Raw genomic sequence first — 14,589 nt, forward strand, 5'->3', positions numbered from 1 at the left:
GGGTGACCAGAGGCGGAGCCAGGCACGCGCACCTGGGGGGCAGCCGGCAGGGTGCGAAGCCGGCTCTGACATCATGACCTCATGTCATGGACTTCATGATAATGGGAAATAGCAAAGCCGAGAATGCATTTATTTTTGATCGCCTTGACTTCATGTCCTATGAGCGCCACTGATGACGGGCACCACGAAGTGAAGGGTGGTGAAAGGTGCACAATGCAGATGGCCGCACCACCTGGCGGACTTATTGAGAAGCTGTCGTTTGGTAACCACATAGATGTCCCTACCATCTGCAGAGGTTTACCGGGTTAGTACCCAAGGTCCCAGCAGAAGCTTCCGCCTGTCATCCTCCGCTTCATCGATTCCATTCTCAGGATAGTCAATTCCTTCTCCTCCAGCCCGTGGCCGGGTGCGGTTTCATGGGAATGAGTGGCCTGGGGTGGCCTGTTCACGTGGTGGGCTCAGCCCCGATGGGTCACCAGGGTGCCCGCCCAGACCAATGTCTTCCCCCTAATTCCTATCATCCTTCCGGCTCTGAAATGGTCTCACTAGACCGAAAGAGCCTAACCCAACAAAACAACAAACTTACGACTGTGAGGGTAGTTAGCCCCAAGTTTAGCCATAAGGCTCCTCAAGATGGTTAGCCCAAAGCCAATCCGAACACTTCTTTGCACTTATTTATTTTAGCAACGCCAACACTTAGGGTATCACCACAGGCCAGCAGAATCAGCTAACTCGGTCAGATGTAAGCGTTGAAGCCGTCCATCTAGCATTTTCACAATGCCTATCATGAAAAGTGCCAATGATAAACGAAGCGAATTTGTGAGAACTTAATCGTCAGAACTCAGAACTAACTCATAGGCGAGCAAAAATCAATTGCTTATGAGCAATCGCAAACAAGAAAAGCTCCCCCCCCCCCCCAGCCGGAAATTCTGCCTTAGGCTACGACCCCAGCGCCACCTACAATGTGCACAGACGGCATCGTAACGTGTTTGTATATTACGAATTGCTGCGGATGGACCGGGCGCGACAGGACGGCGGGTTTGTCCCACTCCGGCGCACCGGCACAACGCGAATGTATCATAAGCGCCACGCTCGCCACTGCGCCACTGCCGCCGGCGGCTACAAGTACCCAGCTTGAAATCACCGCTTAGAGTCAACACACACTCGCGCCGGCCACGACCGCGATACGAACGCGCTCAGACCGCGACGGCGCGGTCGCTACGGTCACGGCGGGCTCTCACTGAAAGCGACCCTGCCTGACGAGCACAGCTCAGTCCGGCCGTGCGCACACCGGGCGGTGACCCGTGCCGAGTTCGGGTCAGCCTGTCACGAGCCGAGGTCAGCCGTCGCTCCGAGCACCGTCTCAGCGGCAGGACGCCACTGAGCGCTACCGGTATTGGAGCTCAGTTACCATAACAAAACGTTACTAGAATCGCTCATTTAGCTTACGTTTCCAAAGAAACCGAGCATCAACACCGGTAGCGTCGTGCGCACTGAAACAGGGCCCCGGAAGGAGGATGGAGCGGGACTTCAGCGGAACGCGAGTATACCAGACTGCACCAGCTTCTGAACCTTCCGTGCCACATCTGGGTTATCCAAATGCCTGGAACACACAGAGAAACGAGAAAGTCAGGAGAGACACGGGTGAAGGTGGAATGAATTTCAAAGCGAACAGACCGTTCGCAAGGTCATGCAGCGTGTACCTATTTGAAGAAATGGATGTTAGATAAAATTGGACGCCATTTAATTGCGTCCCAGAAAAGCTATTTCTGGCACCTAAAAGCTGACTCGCCCCAAAATTGGTCCTCAGCACCTATTTGGTGGATACCAGCACCAATCATGGAAAATGACCTTAATTAGCTGTTTCTGGCACCTATTCACCGGTACGCCTTACTCTTTTTTCTGAATCTGGCACCTAAATGCTGAGCGTAGCACCAATCTAGTAGAAAAATGAACTACTGGCTGGTAGAATCATGTTGTTCTGGTATAATGACCCCTGGAGTCTAGCCTAAAGGTTGCCAGTGCAGCTACACTCTAAGACAGCCCCGTAGTGATCTCAACATTGTATATGACGTTTAAGTAAGCAAATAATATTAATTTGTTTGAAAAAAACAATGTCATTTAAATATTTAAAAGTATTTATTTGTAATGCTTAAAGGGAAACATTTTTGTGAGTAATTGTCTCGATTTTGACCATTAAAACGGGTATTGTATTTTTTGACGTCATCAAATAGCTCCAAAAAAGAAATGTAATGTTTTCATTCCGTTCAAGGCCGCTGAAGAAACGCGGGATCTTGCGTGGGACATTGTCCGTTGTTTGCCGCGCAGAGCTGTGCCGTGGTTGTGCCTTTTTCAGGACGACGGTGAAAACAGGGCGCCTGGGGCGATTTGATCAAGGTTCGTTAAATTTACACGTGACGTTTGGCATATAAAAGGCCCATAGAGAGGGAGAAGTTCCAAATGTCACGTGACTAATATGCCCTCCGGCGCCCTGTTTTCACCGGCGTCCCTTTTTCATCCGTTTCTTACGTATGGCATATGTGTGCATGAAGCTTTGATTTTGTTTTTGGTTATTGTGTGGCCGGTCAGTCAAACGCCCCTGTAGAAACCGGATGCTGCCTTTGATCGAGATGGAGTCAGACGATGATTGCAGAAAGCTAATAATATTGAAAAGAGGGCCGGTTGCGTGGCATGTCTGTTCAGAGTTGACATTTTGCTTTACTCCAGTTTATGACTTGAGAGCCTGGCTGGAAGTGACGGATCCAAACTTTTCACGTTAAAATGGCTGAGGGTGCAATACCTAATCTCTAGTCTCTACATAGCGGGCTGGTATAGGAGCGTCTTGCTACGCTGCACCATAGCTGGCTAGTGATTCTCTTTTGGCTAGAAATGGCATTAATCATTATCTCCACTGGCGAAAATGGCACTTGACATCACCGAATGCAACGTTCATGTTGTTAGGATACATAAAATCAGGAAGATTACGCGAATTAGGTAGGCAAACGTGGAATAAAATAGGTGCTGGATGTTTTGGTTTTGGTGCTGAATCAGCAAACAGCAAATACGGAGTTCAACTAGACGATCTGGCAACTTAAGGCTGTGTGGAAGCAATTAGGTGCCAGATTCAGATATTAGGGTCGAATAAGCCTTTTGGGGCTGATCAGCAATTAGGTGCCAGAAACAGCTTTTTAGGGACCAGAAACAAATATTCCCCGATAAAATTGAAATGTGACACAGCACTATCTAGTCCAGCATTAAGTCAACCGCCAACACCTCCTCTGGTAGCTCAGTTGATAGAGCGGTGGACTGTAGCGGTTTCACAGACATCCATAGGTCGCTGGTTCAAATCCGGCCCGGAGGACGTTTTCTCAATAACTCCTCAATACTATCGCCGCACCTCGCCGCACAATCTACAGTAAGTTGCGAAACGTAATTTCTTTCATAAACCGCTGCAAAAATAGTGACCAAACTAGGACAACCATAAGCTGAAGTAGACACATACGCTATTGATAGTGACTCCCATTGTCTGGTTTAACTCAGAATGTACCGGTAGTAGCCATCCCGGAGCCCTCGACCCGTATACGCACACTTTGGCCGCTCTCGGGTCGTCTCGCATCTGGTTGAGGATCTCCCTCATTCCTGGGTCGGACATAATGTCCTGCACCTCGGGGTCGTTGAGCGCGCGCCGCTGCACCGCCGCCGGGTCACTATCGATGGCCATCATCGCCTCTTTGTACCCGTTGAGCGCCTCCTGTCGATGGTAGATGGTGGGGACGTTAGAGAGGCAGAGAAATGAAACGATGGAAGGGAGGGAGGGAGGGAGGGAGGGAGGGACGGAAGGAGAGAGTGAGCCCGAGAGGGAGAGGGAGAGGGAGAGGGAGAGGGAGAGGGAGAGGGAGAGGGAGAGGGAGAGGGAGAGGGAGAGGGAGACGGAGAGGAAAAGAGAAAGAAAGAGAGAGAGAGAGAGAGAGAGAGAGAGAGAGAGAGAGAGAGAGAGAGAGAGAGAGAGAGAGAGAGAGAGAGAGAGAGAGAGAGAGAGAGAGAGAGAGAGAGAGAGAGAGAGAGAGAGAGAGAGAGAGAGAGAGAAAGCGCAGCGCGGTGGGAGGGATGCGGAGAGAGAAGAGAGAGCTCTCTTCACGGCGCTAAACTGTTCCACACAAGCCACGCCGCAACGGTGACGCCTTCGTTGTCAATGGAGCGATTATGCAATATGCAGTTGATTAGCCGGAGAAAGCGGTTAAATTGCTTATTTATAGTAAGATTTATTGAAAAAAATGTAGCGATGGGTTACCGATAATGACCAACGTTTAAAAGAAAGCTGCCTGTTTGAAAAAAAAACTATTACCAATCGTCGCCTAAAAGGAAATGAGCATTTCCGAAGAAATGATTGAAATGGTGATGTTTTTAATAACGACTCACCGCATTGTGTTCGTCGAGTTCGAGGGCTCTCTGGAAACATTCCAGGGCCTTTTCGAACTGCCCTTTGGCCTTCAGGAGCATGCCCTTGCGAACGTGACCCTTCACTGAAAACAGAGGCCACCACGTTCAATACTTCATGCAGTTTCCTTTCACGCCTTGTTTCCGTAGTCGTTCAACACTTGCGATATTCAATTAGGCACCTCCTAAATCCCTGAGAAGAGCCAAATACTTGGGAAAAGAGATAAGGCTACCGTACACAAAAAAAAAAAAAAAACGAAAAAAGGCAGGCTTATCGACTCAAAGATTAGGCACTGAAATAAGCCGGCATGAAATATAAACCTGCATAAGCCTAAAATAGAAGCCGCTTCATGCTTACAGGCACCATCCTGTTCCGGAATTATACCACTTTGAGTATCCTCTTAACACCCTGCCTCGACCGCGACCAAGTTGAAGGACGCAGCATCTACCGCAGTCCATCCGGAAAGCTCACCGAATTGGGAGTCCAGCTCGATGCACTTGTTGCAGTCCCTCAGGCCCAGATCGTACTCGGTAAGCTTATTGTAGCAGGCGGCCCGGTTACTGTACGTCTTCGCCTCATCAGGGTTGCGCTTAATGGACTCGGTGTAGGCCTTGATGGCTTCAGGGTACCTTCCTGGGGGGGGGGGGGGGGGGGCAGGAAAGGTCACAGGACGAATCATTGTGGACAGGCTTGTAGCCAAATATAAGCGTAAACGAACATACATTTATCAACATACAAACTTTCTCATTCCGCGACTAAGTATTTATCCAAACAACATCCTCCACCTCTAAGCCATTCGCTCCAATGAGCCCTACACGGAGGTTTCGTCCAGCAGTAGTCCCACGGCCGGGACACCCACCCTCTTTGAAGAGTTCGTTGCCCCTCGCGCGCTCCTGCTCAGCCTTTTCGGGATCGCGGTATTCTCGTTCTATTTTTTCTTTAATGAGTTTCTCCACTTCGGACAGCTTAGCCTTGGTTTCCGGGGTCCTGTGCTCCGCCAGGGACGACTCGTAGTATTTCTTGGCCAAGTCGTACGTCTGCAACGGACGAGGCAATTCGTGAGACAACACAGAGTAAAGCATACAACATACCAGGGCAGCGGAGACGATAGATTTTAAGGTGACTCCGACTCCGACTTTAAAAAATCGACTCCGACTCCGACTCCGACTGCAGCATACAACATGCAACAGCAGGACATGTGCCTCACACCGGACGGGTTTCATACTTGATCAGTGCAGTGCATTGCCCACCTTCTCGTCCTGTCTGTAGGCCAGCGCAGCGCGCGAGAAGGCCTTGGCAATCAGTTTGTAGTCGGCACGGTTGGCTCGCCCCACCTCGACCGCCTTGAGCGCTGTCTTGGCGCACTCCTCGTAGTTCTTCTGCTCATACAACACAGCTGGAAGGCGGTACACGGGTCCGTCAGACGTGTCAGAAATTGGAACGCAATTGCATGCGTAGTGAGGTACTTCAGAGGCAAACCCACACAGTTTGATCACAAACTAGGAAAGATTCTATGAATTTGAAATCCACATCTTTAGCTGCGGGAATATAACAGACTGAATAACGCCAAGAACAATATAACTAGAGTCGCCACGAAGATCTTTGATGACGAACACTTCTCCCATTTTCATAGTCGAGAGGAATATCCAGTGTAAGGTTTCAAACTCAGGAATATTTCGAATGAACCAAAATAATGACCACAGGCTATCTCTTCACAGCGAAGGAAACGTCGCTGTAGTGTACAAATTAGCAAACACTGACGGATTGGTGTCTGGAAAGTTCTAGCCCTTCTCTTGGACACCACCTAAAGCGCGCGGTGATTAGTGGAAAATCAGCCTATCACCACGGGCTTAACCCCTCGTTGACCGGTCAGCTGGGGGTCGTGCAAATATGACCTTGAAATCGTGTTCACGTTCAGTGATGGGCTTCAAGATGCACCTTGCCGCTGCCTGCCCGCGCGGTGCGGCCAGGCGCGACTTGGACGAAGCGCGAATTGGCTTGAGTTAAATTTACCTATTACCGTTATCGTATCCCGGCGTTTGCAAATGCTATCGTTTTCTGTCTGCTTTACTTCTCTGTTTGTTTGCTTATTTGTTGGCTGGGGTAATTAAGGGCACGTTGCCGATGTCACTATTACTCACCAGCCTCGTTCAGAATGAAACGCATGTCGGTCGGGTCGAGCTCCAAGCCCTTGCGGTAGTGTGCCAGCGCCTCCTCAAAGTTTCGCTTCTTGTAGGCGGCATTGCCGAGCTCCTTCTCCTTCAACGCCTGTGTGATAATGGGCAGAGCGTGAGCAGCCACATCAAAGTCATTTTTAATAAGCCATAATCATAATAAGCCAAAGTCATAATTTAATATCCCATATGATTAAATCCTGCCGAAGGACGACAATCGGCTAGGTTGTACTGCAATTTAATGCAACACCTATTCAGTGATCATACTTTTACGTCAAGCCAGTGACACCGAAATCGCACGATAATTAAGATCTAACAAGTACGAGTATAAATCGCTATTGACGGAGGTTTTGAGGCCGTTCTCGTTTTTCGCCACCACCGAGCCTTATCGGGTGCCTGGTTGGTCCGGCCGACGCCGGCCGATTCAGGTGGTGAACCACCCAGCGCCGCAGTAACCCTCTTATCGGCCGGCGCTCGCCGCACGTGCAGCGGCGGTATCGCCGCCCCACTAACCGCGAACCGGGGATAGGGGGTAACAAAGACCACTCACACCGGGAACTGACAAAAAAAAAATGTGATGGCTAAAAAACGACTAAAAATGGCTAACATGGCTAAAAACGACATTTGCTCACCACATCTAGACGATTTTAGCAATGAAATGTGACTTTAAATTGAATCAATTGTTCAACAGTGATTCTGTCTGAAAAGTTGTGTAAACGACCTATAGCAAGAGAGCATAAACAAAACAGTCATAGCTATCCGACTTCTGGAGATAATTCATATTCCATAGGTTATTCAACACCAAATTTTCATCTCTTTCACATGCTCTAATTCAACAGTGGCATTAAAATTCAATACTTGGTCAAATCATGCAACAGGATACCTACCCTCAAGGTGATAAATTTCAGAAAGCTTGGGTGTGTACAAATATGACACACTTTTGCTAAGAAAAAGATTGGTCCTATCTTCTACAAAGACACCACCATTTCTAGACAAGAACTTACCTCTTCTGAATTTGACATGGCTGCAGTTTGGTCTTTGTTGGCAGCTATACAGATGGGTGCCCAAAATATCTGAGCAGCTTCAGCAACTGACTGTGTCTATTTCCAAGGACCGTTTACCAGCCCTGATTGGTACACCTGGGAATGAGTGACAGACATTTGTAAGGATTGCACTGTTTGTTCTTTTCTGATGTTAAAATGAGCACTGGCTGATCCAGGAAGGCAGTCTTTGCCCTTGTGTTGTTGTTTTGTATTAGGGTGTGTAGCAAAGCAACTTTGCCCTTGTGGGGACTGGGGGTATACCTACCCCTAAAAAATGGTTGGTAGCTAGGTTATAGGTTGTAGGTTGTGGGTTGTAGGTGGTTGCATAGGTTGCAAGTGCAGTTTGGTAGGTTATAGGTATGTATGTTGTAGGGCCTGTTCCAGCGCCTCCAGTAGAAATTCTTGACTGGAGGCTCTACCAGAGGTTTCACTGGAGGCGCTGGAACGCAATCTGGAGATTTCTGGAGATTGGCATCACAGATACCAAAAGAATGAGGATTGATCTCTCTTGAAATGCAAAATTTATTTTCAATCTTATTAAGAAAGATTAGCAAAATTATAGCAATGTAATTTTCTTTACATTCAAGTTGTAAAGCAATCAGTCAAAAGTCCTTTGTTTACATTTGTGATTGTCACATGTGTGCCATAATTGTAGACCAGAGCCTCCAGAGAAATTTGGACCTCCCAACTCTCTGGAGGCTACTGGAGGTTTCTGGAGCTTTGACGAGAGCTTTCTGGAGCTTTCTGGAGGTGCTGGAACGCTCTCTGGAGGATTCTAGAGCTTTCTGGAGCTTTCTGGAGGTTTCTGGAGGTGCTGGAACAGGCCCTAAGTAAGGTTAGGTCAGGTTATGTTTTTTCTACTCAAATTTCATCTTCACATTTACAAAAAAAAATCACATTACCAAAAGCTAATTTGATTTTGAATTATTATGGCTGTCATGCAGTTTAAAACAAACTTGAGCTTTCCATACTGATCTACTTTTTAATTTCTTTGTACCCCCAAACCTGTCAATTATTCTTATCTTGATCTTTAATTGTGTGCTGCAGAATGCCTTTGCCTCAAATCCCCCTGATTGCCAGTGGCCTGGGGTTGGGGGTACCAATAATGTCCTCCAACACAGGGTGGTGAGGTGACCTGCGCACAACACAAGGATGAAAATGGAAGCACACTGCCCCACTCAACACTGGAATGTCAGTTGGGCAAACTAGACCTTTGGAATCAAAATATGGAGGCATCAAAAGATTGATTCCTTTTGGGCATAAATGCAGACCATTTCTAACTTACCAATCACATAAAAATAAGAGAGTGTTTCAAGAAGGAGCATGCCTGATCTTGAACAGAAATGCTTGAACTATCTTCTAAGCAAAATAATATTGCTCCTATCATAACAATTTGAATTCTAAAGGTAGTGAAAGGCAATCAAGGAATTGATTCACTTTAAACAGATAATCATAATATTGATTCCCCATCAGCTGGCTAATCATTATTTTGATTCACAGGTAATGTTCACAGATAGGCAACAATGACTTGCAAGAATACAGCATTTATCTTGCTATTATTCTCATTTAGTGGTATCCTCAGCACCACAACTGATGCCTATAGCATTGTTGTACTTTACTTTCACTACATTTGATAACAATTCACAATTTTTAAATGTCAAGAATACAAAAACTGAAGCAACAGGTAAAAACCATATAAATAATATAAACGCACTAGAACAATGATAATTAGGGGTTTAAAAATTTCATTTTGCCATTTTACACAAATACTGATTGGTTAGTATGTGATTCATGATACAAAAATAAAATACAGTGTGATTTCCTCAAAACAGCTTTTACGTGATGGACAGTGGCTCTTTCTTTTTCCCATTCATAAGGCCAAAGGGACAATTTCTTAGCTTTGAGGTAACACTTTTTGCAAACCTACCACATTTTTCTATCTTTTAAAAGAAAATCTCACCGTCATGGGCCTTTTTTCAACCGTAACGATTCATTTGAAGTCAAAAGTGTACCCAAATGAATCAAAAAATTGATTCCATGCCCATATTTGGTCATGGCTCCTCCCACCAGAATCAAATTATTGATGCCTCCATATTTTGATTCCAAAAGTCTAGTTTGCCCAACTGATGTGTCTCAGCTTACCACATCACATCAAAGCATTAGCAAACTGGTCATTTCAGTAGGTGGAACTATGGTCATGAGTACCCAAATATAGGAACGTTCCCATTTTTGGGAACGGAGTTCCCAAATATGGGAACGGGCGTTCCCATTTATGAGAACGGAAGGTAATTTTTCGGCCGTTCGCCTGCTAAAACTCATTAGTGCATCACGTCTCAAAAAAGTGCACGCTAATTTAAGTATCTACTAATTCTCTATAAAATTATCTTTAATCTGACCGTTGAACAAGGAAATTGACCGTCGAATGATATTTTTAATGATTTTTTGAAATGACGGAATGGTGAAAACATGGGTTATACTACATTTAACTTGCAATTTTAAGGAAAATGAAGCGTTTCTTACATTTTGAGGTCAAGTATAATAATTTTCGCCTGGTTATGAAGTTTCATACTAGCGACACCAGATGCTGACATATGCAAGCGAACACGCGCACAGTCCCGGGGTAATATTGTTGACATTTGGTGTCGGGGCGGACGACCAAGTGGAACGCCAGTGATTTTACCAAACTACTGTTGTAAACTCAGTTTAAGTGGTCGAAAATTATTCAGCTGTATTTTATCATCCCGGAAAGACATATTTTATTTGGATGCTAGCTGTTTAGCGCTGTTTTATAAGGGCGCTGTTCGGCGGCCGGCTAGCGCGCTAGCCCGTGCACACATACGTGCACGTTGCCCCGGCAACGGGCTATTGACCAATGAGAAGCGCGCTACAGGGGGGCACAGGTATATGAAAAATCGCAGTGACGTTGCACTTTCCTCGCTTCTCATTGGTCAATAGCCCGTTGCCGGGGCAACCAGCACGTATGTGAGCGCCGGCAAGAGTACTAGCCGGCCGCCGATCAGGGCTAAGGAGCGTCATGAGCGTGGTTTTTGTCATCCGTGTTTCTAACCATGATCGTTTTGGGGGAATTTCTCTTATATAGGTCGCTCTGTGTGACTTATTTATAATTTTTATGCTGATTTCGATCATTCCTCGTGCCCATCCTACCAGGCCTTTTGCCACTTACACTCATCAAGAAAGGAAAAAACTAGATTTTCATTGGGACTAGGCATGGGTGTCGTTTTGTATAGGCATGGTAGGGCCCGAGCCCTACCAATAATTTTGGAAATTTAACATTATGCCTATGGCGTTGCGTGGAAAGAATCGCTTTGAATTGGCAAAAATTTACATTAGAGCCCTACCAATAATTTTCGGAAAGTGTCGCCCCTGGGACTAGGTGTTTTGAGGGTGTAACATATTCAGCGTTCCCATTTTTGGATACTTCCCTGTGCTCGTTAACTATCGGTGATCAACAGACAGGTGCTTGACATGTCTCCGCCCTCGGCGCGGACGGTGGATATAGGTATGGAAGACCTTGTTGAACATCGCTGAGCGTTGTGAATTACGTAATCCTGCAGAGGGGGGCGTGCCCGCTGCAAGATCGACGGAAATAAAAGCGCAGAAGACCGGGCAAACATGCGACGGTCTTGCCGGAAAGGTCATCTGATGATTGTTGCGTTAACAATAATTTGCGGCGTTGGACGTGATGCTTGTTAATGAAAAGAGCCCATGAAAGGCGTCGGTGAAATCGTTCCCAATTTTGGGTACGCCGTTCCCATAATAAGGAACGCTTGCAGCGCCAGTGTACGAGAGCGTTCCCAAATTTGGGCTCGCGGCCCGGATGATGGACTGCTTTAGAAATAGGGGAACAATTTGAAACTACGATGGGCCTTACAATATCGAACTTTTTCCCAACAATATCGAGACAAATATCAGGCGGTTCACAATCATTTTATATTTTTTGGACGTCATTTAACGGTTCTTTTTCTTGTTTTAAATAATGCCTACATGGCGTTCCCATATTTGGGTTTATCGTTCCCAAAAATGGGAATGAAAATGCGTTCCCGAAAATGGGTACGCTTGACCATAGTTCCGCCTACTGATTTGCTTTAATTGGTAAAATCAGCATTTAATGATTAATGAGTCTGATATTTCGCAAAAATCCTACGAGCTCAAACTTATTTACTGGAAAAATGTCCAGCTCATCACCGTCCGATTGGGGGCATGCACGGGCATTGAACTGGAGAATCAGAATCGGAATTTGATGCCTTACCTCGAGGCTCGGTTATAAGCGAATTAGCGACTCGAGTATTATCAACACCAGGAACTAGTATCAGACTTCCACACTCACTTCAACTTGTCAGAGTTTTCGAGACTGAAAGATAACGTCAACGCCAACGCCGGCCTCCTTTTCCCAGCGCTTTCGTTCCTCGCTCCTCACCCTCCTCACGTTTACCACGCGCGCGCCGGATTTGCACCGAATTCCGTTTGTTTCCACGGGTGGACAAGGCTATAAAATTAAATCGCATGCTGAAGCACGGGCGACCTTCAGCCCGTCAGCTGGGCTGGGCTGGGCCGAGAAGCTTCGCGAACAGAGCGGCAAGTTTACTAAAAAAAGGTCAGGCCCGTCACCATTCACCAGCGTGGTGTGGTTGACCGAAAGGTGTTAAAATAATGAAATATTTATCATTACACATCTAATATTACTAGCAGCTTGTAATTTCACGTTCTGGATTGTGGGATAGGGTGTAAAGACTCAAGAGGAGCGAGCTAAGTATTTATAGTCACCGTGGAGCTAAGGACAGTAGAAATGTCTGAGCAGAGCACACGGGGCAGGGACGTAGCCAGGGTCTTTTCTCGGGGGGGGGGGGGGGGATCGGATAAGTGACGGGGACGAAGACGGGGGCGGGCCAGGGCTGGACGGACGCAGGTGCGGCGGTGGCCAAGATGACCAGAGGCGAAGCAAGGAACGCGCACCGGTTGTGAAGCCGGTTCTTTTTTCGAACACATCATTGATCGCAAGGTCGTATACGAAGGTCGTGCCGTGGAGTGTAAACTACATGGTTATGATAAATGTAAGGCGATACTGAGCAAATAGCAAATATCGATCGCCTTGGTCCCAAGTCCTTAAACTATCATAAGTGACAGGCAGCACCACAGTAAAGTGAAGGGTGATGGCATTCAGCGGCGTATTTAGAAAATCGCGAAGGGGGGGGCCAAGGGTTTGGAGGGCGCCACCTCACCCAAGGAGGGCGCCATACGGTCGCGAGATAAAAAATCGCTCAGTGGGGGTTGGGGGGTTGGGAGGCGTTTTTTACCATGCCACCAGTTTTTTTTGCGTAACCTCGTATAGGTCGTGCTGCATTGATTTTGCATCGTGTGTATTCTTTATACTCCAGGTCACAAAAGGTCAAGTGTTCTTGAAATGCTGCGCCGAAGGCGCGCGAAATTTTTGAAAACAACCTTTTCCTCCGCTTTTTAGGCACGCCTTTTATACGATCACTGTTCAAAGCTCCTCTCGCTCTTTTACCAAATTTGAAGGTGTAAAAAATACCTAAGGTTTGGTCGGGCCGCTGCCACACAAACTGTACAGAAAGCTTGGCTCATGGGTGTCGATGTATAAAAGTTTATTGGCGGTGGCATATCTACGCACCAGATCACCGTATCGGATTGATACCGGAGCGCGAGATGCGTAAACATCATCCAAATTACCTCAGACCAGCCTTCATAGCCTTCTCACAGATGCATACAGTGTACCCACATAACCAGTTTCAATCACCGAAACTTCAGATGCCTGCTGTTGCGCCCGAACCTGTTGACAATACTTAATCGTAATCCATATAGATGCCATGATGCACGTAAAGTAGGATCAATCCGTTAAGACCAAAGACGTGTTTTATGCATCGTAGAGCGTAGATAGTTTTGGTAGGTATAGATACTTCATTCATTGTGGTGAATGCACGTTCATTTGTGGCAGTTTTCACAGGCAAGACATCAACTATGTGCAATAGAACGACTAAGTTGAAAAACATGCCAAAGGAGTAAATAAATGATAGGAGGGCAGCGATCAACGGATGTTGCTAATAGGTAGAAGGGCTGCGATCCACAGGAGGGCACTAATAGGTAGAAGAGCCCCGATCAACATCCCGAGTTTCGACAGTAGGGCACCGATAGGTAGGAAGTTGGCGAGCAGCAGGAGGGCGCCAATGGATAGAAGGGCAGCGATCAACAGGAGGGCACCAATAGGTAGGAGGGCGCCGATCAACAATCAACAGGAGGGCGCCACCAGGTAAGAGGGTGGCGAGGAACAGGAGAGCACCAATAGGAGGGTGGCGATCAACAAGAGGTCGCCAATAGGTGGGAGGGCGGTCATCAACTGGAAGTCGCCAATAAGCGGAAGGGTGACGATTAAAATGGGGGTGGCAATGGTGAGGAGGGCGCCTTTGCTCAAGAGGATGACACGAACAGGAGGGCGTCTGTGCGGAGGGCGCTGGTCAACAGGAAGGTGCCAGTGGATAGGAGGGCGGTGATCAACAGGAGGGTGCCAGTGGTTAGGAGGGCGGCGATCTACACGAGGGCGCCAATAGAAGGGCCCCGATTAACATTCAACAGGAAGGACTAGGGAACCAATAGGTAGGAGGGCGGCACTGAACAAGAGGGTGCCAAAAGGGAGAAAGGCGGCCTTCAAAATTTCACATGAGGGCTCAATAGGTAGGAGAGCGCCAATAATTATGAGGACGCCGATCAGCAGAAGGGCGGCAATGTGTAGCAGGGTGGCGACCTACAGGAGGGCGCCTTCGGGTGAGAGGGCGCTTATTTACAGGACAGCGGCTTACATAGGCGACCACCGTTACGCTTAGAGAGCTACAGCCTACAAATGTGGTTGGAGAGCGCCCGAGGGAGCCCTCCAACCGTATTTGGAGGGCGTATTTGGAAT

The 14,589-nt window shown here is 47.3% G+C and overlaps 1 protein-coding gene across 2 annotated transcripts; it reads right to left on the minus strand.

The window, feature by feature from the left end:
- Positions 1 to 978: 978 nt before the first annotated feature.
- LOC122385847 (stress-induced-phosphoprotein 1-like) lies at positions 979 to 12,472 on the minus strand. 2 transcript variants are annotated; one of them, XM_043374437.1, is made up of 9 exons: positions 11,926 to 12,472; positions 7,617 to 7,751; positions 6,580 to 6,706; positions 5,689 to 5,834; positions 5,298 to 5,475; positions 4,910 to 5,071; positions 4,420 to 4,523; positions 3,588 to 3,751; positions 979 to 1,603 (listed from the first exon to the last, which is right to left on the minus strand). In XM_043374437.1, the coding sequence occupies exons 2-9, from the start codon at positions 7,632 to 7,634 to the stop codon at positions 1,531 to 1,533; spliced, it is 972 nt and encodes a 323-aa protein (XP_043230372.1). In that variant the 5' UTR covers positions 7,635 to 7,751; positions 11,926 to 12,472; the 3' UTR covers positions 979 to 1,530. The 2 variants fall into 2 exon arrangements, with proteins under 2 accessions (XP_043230372.1, XP_043230371.1); XM_043374436.1 differs by having other exon boundaries at positions 12,004 to 12,226.
- Positions 12,473 to 14,589: the final 2,117 nt, after the last annotated feature.

This window comes from Amphibalanus amphitrite, unplaced genomic scaffold (assembly GCF_019059575.1).
Source record: "Amphibalanus amphitrite isolate SeventyFive unplaced genomic scaffold, NRLGWU_Aamphi_draft 000233F_arrow, whole genome shotgun sequence".
Taxonomy (NCBI): Eukaryota; Metazoa; Arthropoda; class Thecostraca; order Balanomorpha; family Balanidae; genus Amphibalanus; species Amphibalanus amphitrite.